Source organism: Leiobunum rupestre, chromosome 6 (assembly GCF_980474605.1).
Source record: "Leiobunum rupestre chromosome 6, qqLeiRupe1.1.hap1, whole genome shotgun sequence".
In the NCBI taxonomy this organism is placed as follows: domain Eukaryota; kingdom Metazoa; phylum Arthropoda; class Arachnida; order Opiliones; family Sclerosomatidae; genus Leiobunum; species Leiobunum rupestre.
The window spans coordinates 45,209,389-45,230,633 of record NC_143389.1 but is presented as its reverse complement, the minus strand read 5'-3'; the positions used below and the strand labels follow the sequence as shown (position 1 = coordinate 45,230,633).

Here is a 21,245-nt window from a genome sequence, read left to right as displayed (position 1 = left end):
AAATTACCGTTAAAGTATATCTTTATTTCTTGTTTCCCGCGCTGAACCCTCGTTTTTATTTTTTTTGGCCAAAGAGCTTTTTGTTGTATTTTCTTGACGTGGAAATATAGCATTTAGCCACTTCAACCGTGTCGAGCCGCATTGACTTCCATTAGAGACGATTTTATATCTCCAAATATTTCCCGGACAATCTTACATTAAGAAAGTTCTCCTACCGGTTGACATCCTCGTAGTTGCTCTTTTTCTAACTATTTTCCCGGACGTTCTTACCGATATTGTATTTCTTTATACTCAGGGAAAATAATTATCTATAGTCTACCCACGGTCGGTAATATTTTTACGAATATTGGGACCTAACGAAATTGAATATTCTTATAACGTTCTTCGGTACCCTGGCGCCGATAGTTTTATATCTAAAAGGTATACGTCCATTTGGAGCGTAGGAAAAATCACGGTATCCCCATCCTTCATTCTATCAACACCAACATCTCTTTGTTATCCATCTCTACCTTTATAAGCGAGCCGCCTTAAGAAGAAAAAACCTATTACCCGTCCCCCGGAACACTGGCCTTGGGATTTTGACGCCAAAGAATCGTGGCGGGTCGCCAGGAAAATGGTATCACCCGGGACGAACTTGAAGGAAGAATCCGTTCGTATGAAAATTGGAAAACCTTGACGCTAACACCAGCAACAAGACGTCCGATCGAAAACGGATGGCGGCGGAGAGAACACAGACGCGCGGATGTGTTGTAAATTGATGGATTCGTTGGTACACGTTCTTTCTTTTATTTTTTGGCCTATTTCTTTCCGCTCACCTGACAACGAAGGCTATATGACGACGAAAAATATTTCATTTTCGTCGAGCGTAGGGCGCTAATGGAGTGGCTCGCGTGACGTTACTCGTCCCTTCTGCCAGCGAAAGACGGATACGCGTCTATGTCCTTGTTAGGTGGCGAATGTCCGAAGGGAAAATTCAACGCGTCCTTTCCCGAAATGGAATCGCCGGATTATTATAGAGGATATCCGTAACAATGGCGCGAAATATTCGCTTCGATAACGCTCTATCGTCTTGTTTGTGACGTTGATTTTTTCCCCAAACCTTATTACCTATGATTCGCCGGATATACACTTACAAGGAGACGACCCGAGGTGTAACGCACCGATTTAGTTCAAACTCGCGGGTTTGGTAGACCTTCATATAACATGAAAAACCCTAAAGGGAATTTATTCAATGGGAAACCGTTTTGCCATGGCAACCAAAAATGTTTTTGACAACACAAAATGGAAATTTTCCCATAGAAAATAACATGGGAATTTGACCAATATTAAGGGTACCCCTCCTGTAAAAAATTTTAATTTTTGAAAATGCTAAAAATAGAAAATATAAGTAAGAAAATAATGAAAAAGTTCGAAGTTGATTAAAATCTTTACAGGGGGTACCCTTACATTTGGTCAGATTCCCATGTTATATTCAATAGGAAAATTTCCATTTTGTATTGTCAAAAACATTTTTGGTTGCCATGGGAAAACGGTTGCCTATGGAGACATTTCCCTATAGGGTGTTTCAAGTAACATGAAGGTCTACCAAACCCCCGAGTTAGAACCAAATCGGTGTGTTACACCTCGGGTCGTCTCCTTGTTAGTATCCCCGTAGATGATCTTGCCTCTTTCAAATTTCAAAATATGCTTTTATATTTCGCGAGCTTCTTCCATTAGTAGGACGTCTTAAGCGCGTGAGTTAATGAGTAATCGTTACCCTTTCGAACGTAAAATAGAGTCCGTAAATCGAGTCTTAACTTAGCTCTCCATAACTCGTCTGGTTCGCGTACTTCTCCCGGAACTTCTCTATATCTTGCGGGGCTAATGCCGTATACGTCGGCATTAGCAATCTGGCGGCGTAATACCAGCAACGGCGCCGGGTACCCCATTTAGTTGAAAGCGCATTTATCTCGACGTTGCCGCCCGTTATCGCGATTAAAGGTACGCTTGAAATATTATCTACTCTAAAAATTCCCCTATACTCGATACATCAAACCCGACCTCGAACCCACTTCGGCGAAGATACCACCGAAAATAGATCGACCAAAGAGTTCCCGATAAAGGGCTCTTCGCCAAAATCATATTCCTTAAAACCGCTCTGAGGATTTGGACGCCTCTATATATACTTATATACTTTCATCTGCTGGAAGATTTTCCTCAAAATGAATGATTTTTAGCGAGATAGCATCCCCCCCCCCCTTCCTTCCCGTACCATCCCGACCAGAAGAATAAGAAGAAAATATTGAGGGATCTGCCGAAAAAGGGAAAAAGTTGATTGTGTGTTTAGGGCCAGGCCCTGTCATCACTTTCCCCGCAACTCTCAATCATGGTCAGTTTTTAACTTCATTTGTTTTCTTTGAAAAGGCCACCGGCAAAAGACGGCCTTCTTCTTAAGGTGCTATAGATTTATTTTTTCGCTATGTCCATGCCAAATTCTGATTTCTTTTTTGTCCTGCGGGGCTCATTTTGCAACGACGCGAAGGAACTAGTTTTTCCTCTCGATCCTTTTTCTTCGACACTCGCGCGCGTCCAGAGGGGTGGCGGAGAAAAGGCCTTCGTTTTTCTTCCCCTCGCTCCGGAGGACACTATTAGGAAAGCCTCTTGACTGATGTTTTTAAGGAATTTTCTTTGAGCGTCGAGTTTCAGCGTGGCGAAGCTGCATTTTTTCGCTTCTGTTCCTTCGAGATTCATCGCTTCTCGTGGCTGAATGGAAGTTTAAAAGCGAAATTAATGCACTTTTTTTGGATCGAATTTAAGTGATCATCGATTAGCGTACGTTTTGTCTATTCCGCGAATCTGTTGATTTTTGAGACTTTTTGACTTTTATGCGGTAAGTATAGGTTGCCCTTCTTTTTGGAAGAAGCAGACATTGTATTGGCGGAGTCGTTAGCACTTTCGCCTCGCAGCGAGAGGAGCCGTGTTCGATCCCAGCTTGTGGCACTGAGTAAAAAACTCGGAACAACTCCTTCTGCGTTTAGTTTGCAAGTTATCTCCCCACTGTATTAAGAGGTTTTCCCCCGAGCCTTTCGGTTTCCCCTTCCATAAAAACTTGTTGAGGTTAACTGTAATAGTTAGTGTAGGACTAGAGTTCTTAAATTACCGTAATTTAGGAAAACAGTAAATTACGCGGTAATTTACAGCGTAATTTACCGTGTTGCGGTAAATTACCGTAATTTTTTTTTAAAGTTTTTTTTACGATTAAAACAAGGAATACAAAGAAGAAACGCTTTTATTGGTTAAACAAATCGCATTTACCGGGCTTCACAGTTTGTTGCTCAAAATATATTATGAATAATTAGGTCTACTTTCTTTCTTTTACGCATTTTTACCAAATAAAACTTTATAGAAAGAATACTATATTCTTTCGCTAGACTACTTCGAAGTAACGCTAAACTAACGTAGATGTTCGGAATAACCAAGTGAAAATAAAACTAACATTTTAGCAGACGACAGATGAATCATGAATGTGATTTTTCTTAAACAGGGCTATAGACATAAGTAATTAAGTATTCTTCCTATTAAACGTATCAAACTATTCTAACACAGCCTTCGACTAATTGGAAATTCGCTACCAAATCGAATCTAGGTGGCGCAGCGGTGCCTAGCTCTTCAAGTTAGTGCGTTACGCCTATGATCTAGTGTTTGCTGGAGTGAAATTACTTGATTAAACGATGCAAAAATACACTAAAACGCGAATAACGTTAGGTTTTGAGTTTTGTAATCTTGTGCGACGTATTTTACGTACATTTTAACCCGAAAGATCAAAGAAATTGAGAAACAGTGAATCACGAATACGATGGTAATTTACCACAGTAAATTAAGAGGGTAATTACCATTTTCGTAATTTACCTGAGAAAATTGTAAATTACTGTTACTAGGGTAATTTACCGCGTAAATTACCAGGGTAAATTACCGATTCGTATCTCTATGTAGGACTAGGGATAGAGGTCGGGGACGGTTAATCATTATCCATGATTACATTAATTTTTTTTCGGGAAAAAAATGTAAACGAAGAAATTTACCGGTTAATATTTCGGAAAATGATTAAAAAACATGTATTATTCGGAAAATTTGAGCTTTTTATCGAAAAAAACGTCGTTTTCCCGATTAATTTTACAAATTTATCAAAAAATTAATCGGATAATACAGAAAGATAAATTACTTGATCAAAACGTTTTACGAATAATTTTGAGAGCTTTATCTATTGAATAAAAGTTAACCATCCCCGACCTCTAACTATTAAGCTGTTGGCTCGCGTGGCATGAAGGGCTTGCCACCACCCTCCTACGCGTTGTAACCCAGCCACCTAAATAAATGGCTTTAAAAGTCGCTTGATGACTTAGGCCTAAGGTGGTACCTTGGTTATTAGCCTAGCTGATTATTATTATTGTCTACTTTCGGATATTTCTTACGTTAAACAAATTGAAACGGAGTAAATGACTTACTACCCTTCTATTATTAGACACTTGAAATATTAAGAAATCACGTTCTCTCACACGAAGCTGTGATCCATTTTAATTAACTTTCTTCATACGGTTTAAAAAACAATGTATACGCAGTCACAGCCGCTCCTTATTAGCCGAACGCTTCCTTCAAATTTTATTTTTTACTTTCGCAACCAATTGAAAAGAACCAATTACCAGTTGAAGCCTTTTTCCAAACTATCTCTATACTCTGTAAATGAAGTACTTTCAAGTTTTTTTTTTCTTCGTACGAAATAAAGTACATCTTCAACGGTCTTCCCTAATCACGAGTTTTAGCTCTTCGTGTTCCGATAGCGACGGAGAAGGTAAAAAAAATCTAATTGTTTTTTCCTAACAAGTGAAAAAGATAAAGAAGAAATGGAGGGGAGAGGATGAAAGCTGGCTTTCAGTTTTGTTTATTTTTTTGGCAAGATCCTTTTTTTTTATCAATTTCTAGAGAGTGTTTTGGGGGTTAGCTTTCTCCTCATTTCCTTAATTCTCGCATCCAGGCTTTTATCTTTTTATTATTTGGGACCCGCTGTATATAATTTTAAGCTTTCCTTTCAAAGTTTTCTTCCCGTTACGCGGTTCGGTCACTTCTGCTTCCCAAGCCTCTAAATTTTCGTTGAAAAGAAAGAATTTTCCTCAGTTCCATCTTTTCCGCGGCATCTCCATCCTCTCTTCATCTCCGATCCATCTCGTTTCCTTTTTTCTTTCCTTCGAAATTTATACTCGTCTATCTCGGAATGGAACATCCCGAAAACGTGGAATCCTATCGAGAGCCTTATGAATTTTAGATAAGTATAAATATGCTTCGGAAATAAGAACGCGGTAAATTCCCATCCCCGGATGACCGTTACGCTCAGCCCGGGGCTGATTCGACTTCACCCTTTCCACGCTGTTATCGGCGCTGTTTATTCGTACCGTCTTACCGTTATTCTGGAAAGCGCGCGACATTTTTGTCAAACCGCCGTCGGCTGTATCCGCGCCTTTCGTTTTCTCGGAATATCGCGATATTTTTGCGAAGGAGCCGCGATACTTTTCTCTTTGGAGGCGGATTTATTTCGCGGAAAAGATCCTCTTAAGTTATTCCCGTATTTGCGACTCGTTCTTTTATACGCTCCGCTAAGTCGATTTCCAAACGTAGAAGAGAGGATTGTAAAGTACCGTTTCGCTTTGGTTATCAATATCTTGGATCTCAACTGAATTTACAAACGATGTAAAATTGTAAAATGAAAATTGCCCAAGAGCTACGAAATTGCGGACAGGGAATAAACTAAATATATTTCAAAATATTTATATGACGGACTGTCATTCAAAGGAATTCTTTCTAGGAGTCAAAAATAATACCTTTGAAGTCTGCATGTGTATTGATTTAGTGGGGGATTTTGGATGCTAGAAATTTGAACCGTGATCCTTGTCAGACGGATGAAAGCTAATTACACAATAATAATGATAATTATCCGCTAATGCCCAAGGCTATTTTTAATACCTCTAATTCGTGCCACGCGAGCCAACAGTTCCCTACACTTACTATTACCGTTAACCTCGACATGTTGTTTTTCCACAGTGTTCATTACGTAAAAACATGTTGTTTTTCCACAGTGTTCATTACGTAAAAACATGTTGTTTTTCCACAGTGTTCATTATATAAAAACATGTTGTTTTCCCACATGTTTCAATGTAATGAACACTGGGGAAAAACAACATGTTTGAATGTAATGAACACTGGGGAGAAACAACATGTTTTTATGTAATGAACACTGGGGAAAACTCCTTTAATCAACGAGCAAAGAACTCGAATTGACTCGTTCCTTTTTGGGTTTGCAAGTTTTCACCCAGTGCCACAAGTAAGGAAATAAGCTGGCTTTAGACACATCAGTTTTAACCCACTTTCCAAAGACGAATAGACTTTCCTCCAATTCCCGATATTTTCTTGGTTAACGATGTAACAAAGCGGGTGTCCTCGGCGTTTTCCTTTCAAAATTGACTTTGTACTTAAGGCTCTGTTGTTATTGTTTTCAACAAACACTACGTACTTTCTTCGATTAATGGTTATAGTTTTGAGGGACTGTCTTCTAAATCGAGCCGTGTTTTGGTCGGGACTCAAATGCCCCTTCGTCCTAATGGAACCTTAATCGGTTGACGCTATACCTATTTTTGGTAGTTCAACTTCTAGAGGGATCGTAAATTTTCCAGGGTCTAGCGGCACTCTGGTTAATATTTTTCCCTTTTTTTTTCACCCGGGCAAATGACGGAGATTTGTGTCGGAACTCGGCGTTTGGCCGCTACGAACCCGACTGGCCTAAAATCGAATACCGTTCCGTTTTTTTTTTTTGTAACTTCCGCTCGAACCCAGATACATTTTTCTTTGTTACTTCTAATACCGTGACATATATTTCTCAACAAATCGCCGTTTTGTTTTAGTGCGTAGCGATTTTCCTCCACTTAGGAGAGAAAACGGTCGTCTTTTATTCCTACTCTTATAAAATGATAAATTTTTCCGCTCGCTATTGCTTCCAGAAAATGAGCCGTTCTTTTTATTGGACACTTTATCACGAAAATAGCTCCTCACTGGCCCGTCTCTCCCCGTAAGCTGTAGATATTAAGTGACTATATCGTTTTAGCCCCAAGTAGGCGATAACGCTCTCAGTTGCTCCGATTTTACGTCAGTGTAACCCGTATTCCCATTTATTTTTAGCAAAGCTTAAAACGTTAGTTAGTGTAGGTCACGGAGAGTTGAAGTTACTGAAAACTGTTAATTTTAATTCCGAATGACAATAGAATCTATGAAAGTTGAAAATCGCCCCTATATACAGGGTTGCCACGGTACCTGGAAAACCTAGAATTCCTGAAAAGTCAGGGAATTTGAATATGGGTATAAAAGTCCAGGAATTTTAAGAATTAGTATAAAATTCAGGGAAATGTCAGGGAATTTAATTACGGTTTGCAGATAGGAAACTTTTTCTAAAATATAGGTTAAAAAAATACCAAATCTTGGCACAAAATAAGTCGGGGAAAATCTCAGGAGATGGTCAGGGAAAACCTGGATAAGTCAGGGAATTTGATGGTGAAAAAACTGTAGCAACCCGGTCTATAGGTTTCGTTAAGCGGGCCTTACACTTTCGTTGCTAACTTTAGGTAAAAGATGGGGAGAGTAAAAAAAAGTGTGTATGAAAATCTTCTTTTGTTCGTCTGGCAAACCAATTAACCATTCTTATTCTGGGTGGTGCCCCCCCGCGTGTATCTTTTCAATTAAAAAGGCGGCGCTCGCCGTTCCCTCTCTTCCCGACCCCTTTAATTTTAGTTTGTTAGCCGAGGAAAGATATTGTCTGCAATCTAATTAGCGGACCCAGAGGCGTTATTTATGACTCTTATTCCGCCATCTAGCCACCAGCGTGTCTTAGAAATTAGTTTTTCATCCCCGGACTCCCCGCTAACGGTTTTTCATCGATTCGCCGGGAAAACCTTTAAAAATGAATAGAAGGCCGCCCGCTATTATTTATTACCAAAGATCGACCCAACTGTGTAAAGGGGAAAAGCCCGCACTTTCGTTAGAGGGGAAAAACGGCATTTCTAAAGCGTTAAATTTAATAGAAAACAACCCCGATTTTTAATTAAATGTAAATGTCAGGAGTCTCTTACCTAGTGCGCGTAATGAGGTGCTCTTATAAAAGAATAATATCAAGAATATATACAGGGTGGAAGCTTCAGCCGTGGTCCAGCCTCGGTACTTCTCCTAGTACACCAGAGTGCTGCGGGTCGAACACTTCTACAGGCGCTGGTATTACCAAAATAGACCAATGGTATAATTAGAAGCGCATCTTTATCCAATCACCCGAAAAAGCATTTGGAAGATGCGCTTCTAATTATCCCATTGGTCTATTTTTAGACTAGGAAAAGTACCGAGGCTGGACCACGGCTGAGTCTTCCAATTCTCGCATTGGTCTATTTTTGGCCTAGCAGCGCCTGTAGAAGTGTTCCACCCGCAGCTCTCTGGGGAACTAGGAGAAGTACCGAGGCTTTACCACGGCTGAGGCTTCCACCCTGTATAGTCGAACGGAGAATATATGGGTAGTACTCTGTTCTCTTTTCCTCCAGTAATCTTTTGCCTTTCTACCGATAACGAAGAAGACTAGGGCTGTGCGAGTACTCTAACATCATCGAGTACTATGCCTTTTTTTAGGTCGAGTACTCGAACCCGACCTCGAATAAGTAATTGTAGAATACTCGTCGGTTATAGAGTACCTAAAAATTGCATATTTGGGTACCCGACTCCTCGAATAAGCTGCTCTCTAAACTCGTCGAGCATTTCGTTTTTTCTATCCTCGTTACTTCAAACTTCAAAGAGGGTTTTTTACAACTTTTTGAGGGGCGATAAACGGTACCTACAAAGTGGTGGAAACTGTGGTTCATTTAAATTAAAGGAATATTTTTCAGCCTTGAAAGTTAGTTTATACTAATTTTAAATTTAATTTAATAATTACCTGAATAAAACCGGGGTAATAAAAATATTACTCGAGGGGTTTTTTTAGTTACTCGACTCGAATAAGATAAATTTCCCCCCTAATCAAGTACTCGATTACTCGACTCGAATACTCGATGAAAAAAATTTGGTACTCAAGACCCGGCTCGATTGCCGTAACCACTAATCGCAGAGCCCTACAGAAGACACCTTGGGACGATGGCGGGGCTTGCTCTCTCAGTGTAGGCAAAAAATATCTTCGAGCAATCGTGGAAGCAGAGGATATAGTGGCGCTAACATAATCTCCATTAACCCGTATACATTCTCGTGAATATATAGCGAAGTTCGATAATTTCTAGTACCTTAGGACATCACGAAATAATTTAAATTTATGAAAGTGTTGGTTGCACGAAACTTCGATAGTAATAAAATCCAACGAATGAGGGCTTGTTTTAAAGCCCTGGAAGTTTCAAGGCTAAGTGTACTAATTTTGGGTCCGAAACTGACCTTTTTCGCTCCCCAAAATCCAGAAATTTTGCGCGAATTTTTCTAGTCCGTAGCACGAGCAAATCGAAGCTGTAGTTTTATTCCTCAAGTAGAAGGAACTGAATTGGAGGGATTAGGTTATCTTGTAGATGTTTTCCAACCAGAGATTTTTAATCATAATTTTAGGCTTATTATCGAAATAAAAATAAAATTTTTAAGCGCGCGCTTCGCGACGCGTGCGACACGACGTTTTTATTCGCGAGGAATCTTCGGTTTCATATCATTTTTGTACCTTGGGTATGCATATTTTAATTACTACTGCGTAGGATGCTTTCTTGGGTGTTAAATCAACCTGCTTTTAATCCCAGATGTAAAGCAGTAAAGCAATGTATTATAGACAATTAGCCAATGATACGTTTCGCATTTTCTGACACCACGGGTGCCGAAAATAATTTTAGAAGTCTGGAAATTCGCCGAAAAACTCGATTTCCACCATTTTTACTTCTTTTTATAATAATTCAAAGACCGCTCAACCGATTTTGATGAAATTTTTTGTACTTGCTGTAAAATGTTTTCTCTTTCTAATGAATCATTAATTATCCATAGCAAAAATTTCGCGCAACCAACAATTTTTAATATTCAAATGAGAGGTTAGGTGTTATTTTTCAGTCTTTAATTGTAAAGGAAAATTTGGGTCGATACCTTCCCTCCCGTTTGTAGCCATCAGTCGGACACTGAGCGGCGTCCCTTTCTGTTCCTACGCGACGGCGGGAAACGGAGTATTTGCGGTTGTGTATCTAAGCGCGGGGTGAGAGAAGGAGACTCGGTATTGTACGCTCGGGCATTTTGATTGTCCGCTTATCTCGGCTTGAAAGGTTGGTTCTTTTCGCAGTTCCCGACCAGCCCATGGTGGCACCTCTACCGGGTTTTCGGTTCTTTTTATAGGCGTCTCGTTCTCTTTTTCTCTCCATTCGTTCCGTCCTCCGCGAGCTCCTTTAGGCGCGAGGCTAATGATGGCCGTTCCGCCGGAGAAGAGGAGAGAGATAAAATGCCCGAGATATGTCGGGCTGCCCCCGTTGCTTATGGGCCTATCGCTTTCAATGGATCGCCTTCCCTCCGCTGGACGGATGGAGCCATTGAAAGAGCCAGGACGCTGATGGCCAGGGGGGGCTGAAATCTCGCGGGAGAAAATGCCTATACACTCGTAGATTCTGCCGCCTTCGGAGCTGGCACCGGATCTGATGTTGCTCGTCGTGGGCTATCTTCGAAGCATCGAGTCGCGGCTGGCGTGTAGACGCTCGGAAATTATTCTCACCTCTCCGCTCCACTCAGTAGTGGCGTTAAATTTTGGAAAGCGGCGACATTGTATTATACAGCGAGTGATGGCTTATTACGTCGAAATTTAACCCCGTTCTCGAACGTGTCTAGCTCAAATTAGTCCTAACTTAGCGCGGAAATTGACCGCCAGCTTGAATTATTCCGCGAAATATTAAATAACGTTTTCGAGTTAAAACGTACTTGGCGAATCCGTCGTACCTTCTCTTACAATTTGATAGAAAATTAGTATATTTTTACAAGAATTTATTTGAATATTATGTTTTATATTGTATAATAAGCTACGCCGTTTTTCTTCCAGTCAATCGCGAGGGAATTAGCCTAGCTGATTATTATTATTATCCTTGTATAAAAGTATGGTTTTACGTCTTCTATATTGCATTGTTATTATATTGTTGTAGAGGTAATCCACCTACGTCGAATCACCATCACAGGTAATAATAGGATGTGCTTGGAATGAGTTGTAAAGATTATTTGGCTCGTAGAAATCACGCTCACAATTACCCCCAATCAGCACATTTTATTTCACTATTATATATATTGCACGTAGTTACAACTGAAATTTACTTGCATTTCTCGATCTAATACGATTTTTTTTTTTAATTTTTGATCAATCACAGAAGAAATTTCGGGAATCTTTGTTAAAAGCATCGCCAAAGGGAGTGCCGCACATTTGTGCGCCAGAATTAGAATCAACGATCAAATTATCGAGGTAAGACATGATTTTTACTGTCATTTGAAATGGTACTATCATATGAAATTAAACCTATCTCCGTCCATCAAAATGATCAACTCTAATTATTATACTATAAATTAATTTTCAAACGAGAACTAGCTTATCTTTTAAACAGTTTGTGTTTAGTACCGTTTTCTGCCACCAGATGGGATAACAATTCCCTCAATATCGCGCTGTATTGAGTAGAGTAACGCTCAAATAAATAATATTTGATCAGAGGCGAGCGAGAACCGCACACTTCTAAACACCGTCTTTTAAAAAATTCATATTTTAAGTAAATAAAATAACAATTGTTACGTATTAAGAAGTTCTGAAACTGCAATAAGTAATATAAAAACCGAATCTATTAGGTGCTATAAGATTGTAAATTATATTTTTATACATAAAAGTATCGAAAACGAGTGTGACTTCAAACGTGTCTATTTCAAATATTTTTTATGAAATAATTGGAAATGTGCTCTTTATAGATTTTACGTTATTTTAATATTTATTAAAACAACTAGCGGGTTAATTAAAAATATCGCTTCGTGAATACGAAAAATTAAACCCCAGGAAAACTGTTACAAAGTTCATAAATAGTGACATTCATAGGGAAAATTACAATTATATTATTTCATCAGTATTCTAGAAAATAAGTAAAAAATATTACGTCTTTAATTATTCAACTTGTAAAAGTGGTGACTCTAGCGAGAGGAACGACGAATTCTCTATTCTCCTGTCACCGAGCGAAAGAGAAAAATTATCCGCGATGTCCCTAGTTGGGAAAAGAGGGTTTATTTTCCTCAAATAAAAGGTGCGTGGCCTTGGGAAAGTACGGCAGCTTGTATCGACTTTTATCCGTTGACATTGGTCGAGGCTGGCCGCTGGAGAGAAGGGAGGGCTGACTTGGTGCAGTCTCGCGATGGACGCCGCTATATTAAATATCTGGCTTTCCTCTACATAATTGATGGTACCCCGTCTTTATAGGTCGGCCACTGCGCTGTTTGGTCGGGTAGATGTAAACGAAAGGGGGTTGTCGGACGGGGGCGCTCTTGTTGGTAGATTCCGATCGGCCCAGCTGTTACTCCCTTCTAATAATTTATCGGGGTTTTGGTCGACGAGTAATGATTCTTACCGTTTTCATTATATTTCTATTTTTTGCGCCTCCCTCCTTTAACCGTTATTATATCCCTTTAATTTTTAAGAGGATCGTTATAGATTTGATAAATTGTTATATCTCACCCCAACAATCGCCCGAAGAGCTCTTTTCTTCGGGGGACGCGGGGGGGTTTCCTTCGAGCTCGTTTATCATACCTGGCTCCTTTCAATCCACCGACGCTAATAGTTTCTGCGGATAAAACTCTTTGTTTCTCTTGTAATGGGATTATAAAGTTTGATTAGAAGTGCGGGACATATTTGTACAAGCAAAGACTACGAAAGGTGTTCATATTTCGATGCACCGGTGCCATCCAGCGGTGAGACTTTTTACGGCCTAAAACTCACCCGCGAAATTTGTGGAATACCTTTCATATACTTTGGTACAAGCACCCCGCGAAGGGGAGCGAAACCTCTGGTGGCGGGCTTGTCCCTGTACATCCGTGTTTTGCGTGTGGAACACTTCTACAGGGGTTAGTAGGCCAAATTTAAACTAATGCTTTTCGACGATTATAAGTAGTGGCGGGCTTGTCCCTGAACATCCGTGTTTTGCGTGTGGAACACTTTTACAGGCGTTAGTAGACCAAACTTAAACTCTAATGCTTTTTGACGATTATAAGTAGAAATCACTTCAAAAAGTTTTTAATTATCAATGAAAATGACCGTTTTAGAACCTCGGTTTAATTAGCTTCTCAATTTATACGGATACAATATGCTTAATTTATAACTTTCAACGCTATAAAATTTACCTATTGAAAGCTCGTTGAAAGATAAATTTTACTTTCTCTTACGAGTTAGTGCCGTGTTTCTACATTTTGTCCCGTTAATTTCGACGTCCCCCAACTTGTGATTAAATTATCTTTGAATGGCGAACTTTCCGAATGCGAAGTTTCGTCTTTTATACTCTTCTAGTTTCTTTCCTCGCAAACTTATAATCCGGCCCTTCATTGTCCTCGCCGCCAGTGACGGAGACTATATTAAAAACAATAAAAAAGCGGAAGCAGCCGCCGATAGCGCCTCGAGGCTTGAAGGCAGCGCCACTAGCGACGTAATATAATTTTATCGAAAATCGTAATTTTTGCTCGAGTGGTCCTAATTGTTTCGGTATAGAGGAAGTATCTTCGCCGCTGGTGTCGCTAAAGTCGCTTTTCCCAACTTTTCTCGGTCGCGATAGTCCGGCTAATAAAAGACAACGTTCCTTATTTTTAACCGAAGATAGCTCGCTGGAATTAACCAAACTTATAAAAGAAGCCGAGGCCTGCTTATTTTTTGTTCTCCTTCGTTACGTTATTTAGATACAAAATCCGTTAATTAGAGCCCTAAATCCACCTTTAACCTTTTTAGCGAAAGTTTTTTTTTCCTCGTAAGACTTTTGACGGGCGGGACGGAAAAATGGGTCGGTGGACTGCGAGCTGATAAAGAAAATCGTTAATTGGTCGATTCGCGTGCTACCAAGAAACTTTGTTGGCGCTCTCAGTCCTTATAGGGCTTAACTTTCCTAGCTATCGAAATTGCACTGAATATCGTAATATCGACAATTACATTTAGATAAGGACACGATTTTATTGGCTTTATAGATTTAAGCAAATGTTCGTTAATTGTTTAAAGTTTTAGTTGAAATCGAGGTAGTAATGTCCCTAACTTGATCCCAAATTTGGATAATACTGGATTCAAGACTCATCTAGTTTGAATCCAGTTCTTTTTGTTATAAAATTTTATCAAATCGGAATAACGTTGAATTCGTACATTGTAATTAAATCAAATATAACCCGTTTTGGATTGTAATAAGAGAGTTTCAATAATATCTGACACATGCGCAGTTAGACAAAAAAGCAGTCGCCATACCTCAGCGTGACCTCGAAGACCTATGACATCAGTCCAGGCTTCTCTTTGTTACGAAAAAGTAGCATTCTAATAGTTAATTTTAAAGCCAATAGATGGCGGTACGGTTATTGAAACTATCTTGTTCGAATTTCGATGTGGTCAATTTGGTTATTAAATTTCGTCCACTATTTTCGTTAGGGATTTTTATATTCATTAATTTTATTCTTGAACCAAATAGGGTAGCCTTCCTGGAATATCTAAAAGATTCTCAGATTGGTGCAAATGGGGTCATATGTTTTTAAATTATCCAAAATGTAAGCTTAAAATAGCAAGGTAAAAAAATCTATATTTTCGTATTTCTTTGCGACCACAGTAGACTCTTAAATTAAACATTTTCAGTGATTTTCCTAGAAGTAGTAATACAGAGATACGTTATATTTTAAAGCGCGCTGCTTAATGTTTAAATATAGAAGGGCTTGTTCAATTTCGCATCCGCCTCCTGAAAGAAAATAAATTGCGCGAGCTATCAATTTTAGCCTTACAAATAAAACTAACATAAACACGTGACTATTTTATTCAGTAATTCACGCGTATGGGAGTGGCATTTATTGAAATGCCTATTTCCAGGGCCGTTTTAACCTTTCCGTAGGCCCCTGGCAAAAATCTCTCATTTACCGACTTTTCGGACCTTCGTAGGCCCTATTTTATGGAATCGCAGGCCCTAATGTCTACTAAAATTTTCGTAGGCCCTAGGCACTTTGCCTAGTGTGCCTTATGGATAAGCCGGCCCTAGGGCCGCCTATTTCTATTAAAATTGAAAATTGATGAGGTTATAAATGCTGATGTCCGCCACAAAATATCTAGGCTATGTTGCAAAACCTCATATCATTGCTAATGAAACCACCACACGTGGAACGCGACCGCGTAAGTTTTATTTTTTTATTATTTTTGCGAGCGCGTTTGTGGTAAAGATTAGCATCGTTCTTTACTCCGCGGAAGACCGAGAGGCTTAGGGTTTTAATCTTCATATTTCTTCGTACACTCGTCGGTCCGTGTTCGTCGTGGCGCGACTAACGCGGTTGTAATTAACCTTTTCTTATAGTCTCGAGGGGCACCGCCTAGCGGAGGGATTAAGAACTGATAAATCTAGTCATTATATACTTCGTTGTTTGTCCTTTTCTTTCTAACTACGATAATAAAACGCGAACGGACAAAACCCGTTCTAATTGGAAAAACTTGAAATCTCTAAACGAGTATATATAATTAGCTGCCCGGGAAAAAAATAATCTTATTCGGTGTTACCCCTTATTCTCGCCAGTCTTTTTTTAATTCCTTTTTTGGTTAATCTTGGAGGGATTCTCCCCGATTAAATCGCCTTATCCGGAAAGAAAATTAATTAGTTACTATTTCGGGGCTTCTGAACTGGCCAATTCTCTGGACGAGATGAAAAAAATAGAGAACGCGACGGTCTGTGAGGGAAAAGAGAGTTTGACGATTAGAAGTTTTGATGGTAGATTTTTTTTGGCCGAAAAGCCGCTACGGAGAGAAGGGATAAAAGAAAAGTGGCTAGATAGTATACGGTCTAGTGTCTGTTCTTCCTACTTTTAACGGGTTGGAAAAGTTCTTTATTCTTTCGTCGATCTCGTCCCCTCCGCCTATCAGTAGGAACCACGAGGCCTTTAGTCCGGCTGGGAGAGCTTCCCTTTTCCGCCGCTGCTTCGGGTGCCTTCTACTTCGGGGACTTGAAATTGGCCTTCTCGCTTTTTATCGTTCTTTCTTCCAACGCTCTCACGCGCGCTTTCTTCCAAGATCCGCTTTTTTCCCCCTCGCTTTTGGGACGTGATCCGAAGACGTTACTACGCTTTTAGGCGATCTCGCGGCTCATCGGGTAATTTTGTTGAGGTTACGCGAAGGGTCAAGTCTGCTCGCGTTATGGTCCTTTGAATTGAAACGGCAGTTAAAATCGGCTTTTTCGTCTATTAGTTGATTCCTCTCTCCGTATAGAATTGTTTCTCGTAGTTGGGAACTTTTACCGTGTTTAGATTCGGAGGGTGAGACTTTTAATATATAGCCAGAAAAATGTTCAGCGGATAATAAAACTGTAAGACTACTATTTTTAGAGAGTCAAAATTACGTTTTGTTTAGTTGCTACTTAATTCTGTACGGCAGCTATACTTTTCTCACTATTACTCTATCCAGATTGTTAAGGGTGTTACCATAAGTAACATAATAAAATTAAGTATGACACTTAAAATGGTTTCAATGTTAATTTCCTGACAGAACCCTTTTTTCAACATTCTCACCAATCTTGAACTGACGTCTTGAGTAGCGTGTTATCGTCCTTGGCGTATTTAGACGCTAGGGGCTCTGTGCCGTGAACTAAGCCTAGATGGCGCAATAGTTCTGAAAATCAGTTCGGTGATAAATTTTCGTAATTGACATACTTATTGTTATTATCATAATTAACATAACAACAATAAGTATGACAATTAACGAGATTTAAAACCAAACTGATTTCATAGTTATTGCGTAATCAAGATGTTTTCTCAGCACAGAGCCCTCTAGTGTCTAAAATACGCGAGACTTCCGCTAAGCCGAAACATCTGGTTTCCGATAGATAGGCGGAATATTAGGCTCAAATTATAAAAATTAAAAGTTTTCTCGGCGCCACGATCTCCTGTTTTTTTATCACGCGTGATTCGCACGCGGGCTTCAAAACAAAGCCAGAACGTGCTCTCCGATATTAGGCTTAAATTTTTATCAAAAAGTCATCCAAAACGGTAAGTCGCGAGTCCAAGTTACCGCTTGAAGAGAGTATCAGTTCCGAAAAAAGGTTCGGTTAGAAAATTAGCATTAAAGCAATAGGAAGTGCCATACTTTATGTTATTATGTTACTTATGGTGTGAAGAAGTGAGCTAAAAACGACGCAGCGGGAATTTTTTTTTTGCCCCGTAAACGTTATTTCCCTTAACTATAATTATGTCTTTCATTTAGACGAGAAATTGTCAGGAAGAAATCATAACTGTACTTTATCTATTGGTTCGCCTCATTCGTCAGAATGATGCTCGGGCATCGAAATCTAATGAAATGAAAAACCCTAAGTCTTACGGACGAAGCAATTTCCGAAAGTGCTTTCTTTGACTAGTTCACTCGATTAAGCGCGTCCTATGATTACTCGGCTCGGCTCTAGTCCTTCTTTGATCTCGGCTACGAGCGGCGATCGGAAAGAAAATGTACGCGCGCGTCATCAGGGTGCGGGAAAGCGCGACACACCCAACGAATTTTCGTCGAGCGAGTAACTTAACGTAATGAGTCTGTCATCGTTTATGTCGGAAAAACCGCGGAACAATCCGTCAAATGAAATTCCGTTCTTCCTTCGTCTGGGCATTGTCACTTGTCAGCCGAGTTATTAAGCACCTACGGGTATGTTGGCTTGACGTCTTCGCGGACGAGTGTCGTGGGTGTTCCGATTTGTGTCCCGATAAAACAAAAGGGTTTCTTCGGTGACTACGGCTTGATTTGCTCGCTTTGGCGGAAAGACTAACTGCGCAGGCGTATCCCGCCGAAACGGAGGACGTTGGTCATTGTTTCGTGTCGGCTTAAGTCTGACATCTGGAGCTTAATGCGTTCCGGTTATTGAGCGAAAAAGTCCATTTCTGCCTCTATCAAAAGCTGATTACCAGCTACGCCTCCAACTCCCTTCTTATATCCCTTGGTAGTGCAACGGACGAGTTAGTGTACTCCCATTGGCTCTATCGTGGACGTTAGTCGTCTTAATAAACGCTTCTGTGTCGGAAAAAACTCTTAATTTGTTTTAAATGACTATTGATCGTCGCGATCTTTTGGCCTCGACTTCGTGGATGTTGTCTATAATGTTATTTTTCTCTTCAAACATAAAACGGCGTACGGGTCCGTAAAATATTCCAATGCTCTTAACTCTGCCAAATTAAGTAGACGTTTATTACTTAAGTGGATTAAATAAGACCCTTCGTGAGCTCTTCATCTTCAGCCGCTTCGTTAAGTTAAAACCTTTCAATTGAATTTGAGAGCGCAGTTTTTACTGGAGAAGGAGGTACTAGAGAGGCGAAGTTCTAAAGGAAACTTGACGAAAGCCTCGACGTTCGGAACATCAGGGGCTTAACCTCTAACGTAACTTTCTGCAAATTAAATTTTCCAATGTTTTTTTTTTTGGAAGCTGGCGTTGCCTTTACCTTCCTTTTATTAAACGCTGAGTCGGGAAGAAAACTATACAGGCGTAGATGGGTGGGGTGGAGCTCTATTCCCAGAGAACATAAATTCCGAGGCCGTTTTAGGCTTCTTTTCCGAATAATTGAATGGCCATCGAAAGGAACTGAAAAGCGTACTTCTTGTCCCGGCGTAAAAAATACATAAGTATACGTTTCTCCGAGCTATTCCAGCGCGTTGTAAAACGTTGACACGTAGTTTATTCGCGATACGTCTTGTCATAAAAATTGTCGCCCCTTTTTCTCCTTATCATTTCGTTTAACCTCGTTTTGGTGAAAGCGATAAACTTTACGGCCACCAGGGGTCCCTCTCGGCCCGGGATAGGTGGCGTCGACCGAAACGCGTTTAACACCCCACTTATCGCGGACATCCATACCGATAAATTTATAAACCCCCCCGTCTTTTTGTTATTTAGAGCAACCGACTTTATATAACTTTAGTCTTATAAAAGAAAAATAGTAAACTTTCGACGTTTTAAATGTTATTCTTGGGGAATGACCCCTTAAATAAAATATATGTCGTCCTAAACGAGTATATCCGCGTATTTTCAGAAAATAACAGTTTAAAGAGTTTCGAGGTACGTCGCGGAGTAAAAGCTTTATAAAATATCGATTAGATGAAAAATTGATTCTCCATATTTCTTTGCCAGAATCCGGACCGTTCTTTCGCGGGTTTAACTCGATATAAAAGGACGCTATTTTTTTAACAGCCTGCGGAGAGTACCTCCTCTTTCCTTTCAATAGTCGCCATTTTTTTACTCTTTAGCTAATGGGCTCGAAGAAATCGTTTTTGTTAGGGTTGGGCTAACCCCAAGATTCTATGCATAGTATATATATTTTTCGCAGTGTCTCGAATGAATTGGCACGAGTACTTCTTTAGACCTTTGATCCCTGAAACCTAGTTTAGACCTTTGATCCCTGAAACCTAGTTTAGACCTTTGATCCCTGAAACCTAGTTTAGACCTTTGATCCCTGAAACCTAGTTTAGACCTTTGATCCCTGAAACCTAGTTAGCCCTTTGATCCCTGAAACCTAGTTTAGACCTTTGATCCCTGAAACCTAGTTTAGACCTTTGATCCCTGAAACCTAGTTAGCCCTTTGATCCCTGAAACCTAGTTTAGACCTTTGATCCCTGAAACCTAGTTTAGACTTTTGATCCCTGAAACCTAGTTTAGACCTTTGATCCCTGAAACCTAGTTTAGACCTTTGATCCCTGAAACCTAGTTAGCCCTTTGATCCCTGAAACCTAGTTAGCCCTTTGATCCCTGAAACCTAGTTTAGACCTTTGATCCCTGAAACCCAATTTAGACCTTTGATCCCTGAAACCTAGTTAGACCTTTGATCCCTGAAACCTAGTTAGACCTTTGATCCCTGAAACCTAGTTAGACCTTTGATCCCTGAAACCTAGTTAGACCTTTGATCCCTGAAACCTAGTTAGACCTTTGATCCCTGAAACCTAGTTAGACCTTTGATCCCTGAAACCTAGTTAGACCTTTGATCCCTGAAACCTAGTTAGACCTTTGATCCCTGAAACCTAGTTAGACCTTTGATACCTGAAACCTAGTTAGACCTTTGATCCCTGAAACCTAGTTAGACCTTTGATCCCTGAAACCTAGTTAGACCTTTGATCCCTGAAACCTAGTTAGACCTTTGATCCCTGAAACCTAGTTAGACCTTTGATCCCTGAAACCTAGTTAGACCTTTGATCCCTGAAACCTAGTTAGACCTTTGATCCCTGAAACCTAGTTAGACCTTTGATCCCTGAAACCTAGTTAGACCTTTGATCCCTGAAACCTAGTTAGACCTTTGATCCCTGAAACCTAGTTAGACCTTTGATCCCTGAAACCTATTTAGACCTTTGATCCCTGAAACCTATTTAGACCTTTGATCCCTGAAACCTATTTAGACCTTTGATCCCTGAAACCTAGTTAGACCTTTGATCCCTGAAACCTAGTTAGACCTTTGATCCCTGAAACCTAGTTAGACCTTTGATCCCTGAAACCTAGTTAGACCTTTGATCCCTGAAACCTAGTTAGACCTTTGATCCCTGAAACCTAGTTAGACCTTTGATCCCTGAAACCTAGTTAGACCTTTGATCCCTGAAACCTAACACAAACCAGCCTCACGCTAACCTAAAAAAACACCTTTATCTAAATTAACAATATATTACCTTTAAACCAAAAATAACTCCGATATTCTCAAAACCATCTATACGATTTAAAAGGTTTTTCGAGTCAATCAACCGCAAAACTAATGTTTAGAATTCGCAGTTTTTATTATTTTTTTATTGCGACTCTCCCGGGTGGGTTACTTTCCAAACACTGCCACCTAGAACCCGAAAAGTATTTATGACACTTTTACCGATATCAGGGGGGCGATTCTGTAAAAAATCGAATGGGAATTCGATCTCGATGCCCTATACCATGTCGAGATCGACTTCGACAATTTGCATTGATTTATGCTTATTCGAAATCTTTACCGAATACCATTCGTCGAGATCTCGAAGTTCGAAATCTAGT

At 39.9% G+C, this 21,245-nt stretch overlaps 1 protein-coding gene across 3 annotated transcripts in view; it reads left to right on the top strand.

The window, feature by feature from the left end:
- The window catches only part of LOC149941135 (multiple PDZ domain protein-like), a 322,502-nt gene that overhangs the window by 145,402 nt on the left and 155,855 nt on the right, over nucleotides 1–21,245 (top strand). For all 3 annotated transcript variants that reach the window (XM_090176997.1, XM_090176996.1, XM_090176998.1), the window contains exon 10: nucleotides 11,409–11,500. In XM_090176997.1, coding sequence (XP_090033123.1) covers nucleotides 11,409–11,500 — 92 coding nt within the window. The remainder of the gene's footprint in view (nucleotides 1–11,408; nucleotides 11,501–21,245) is intronic.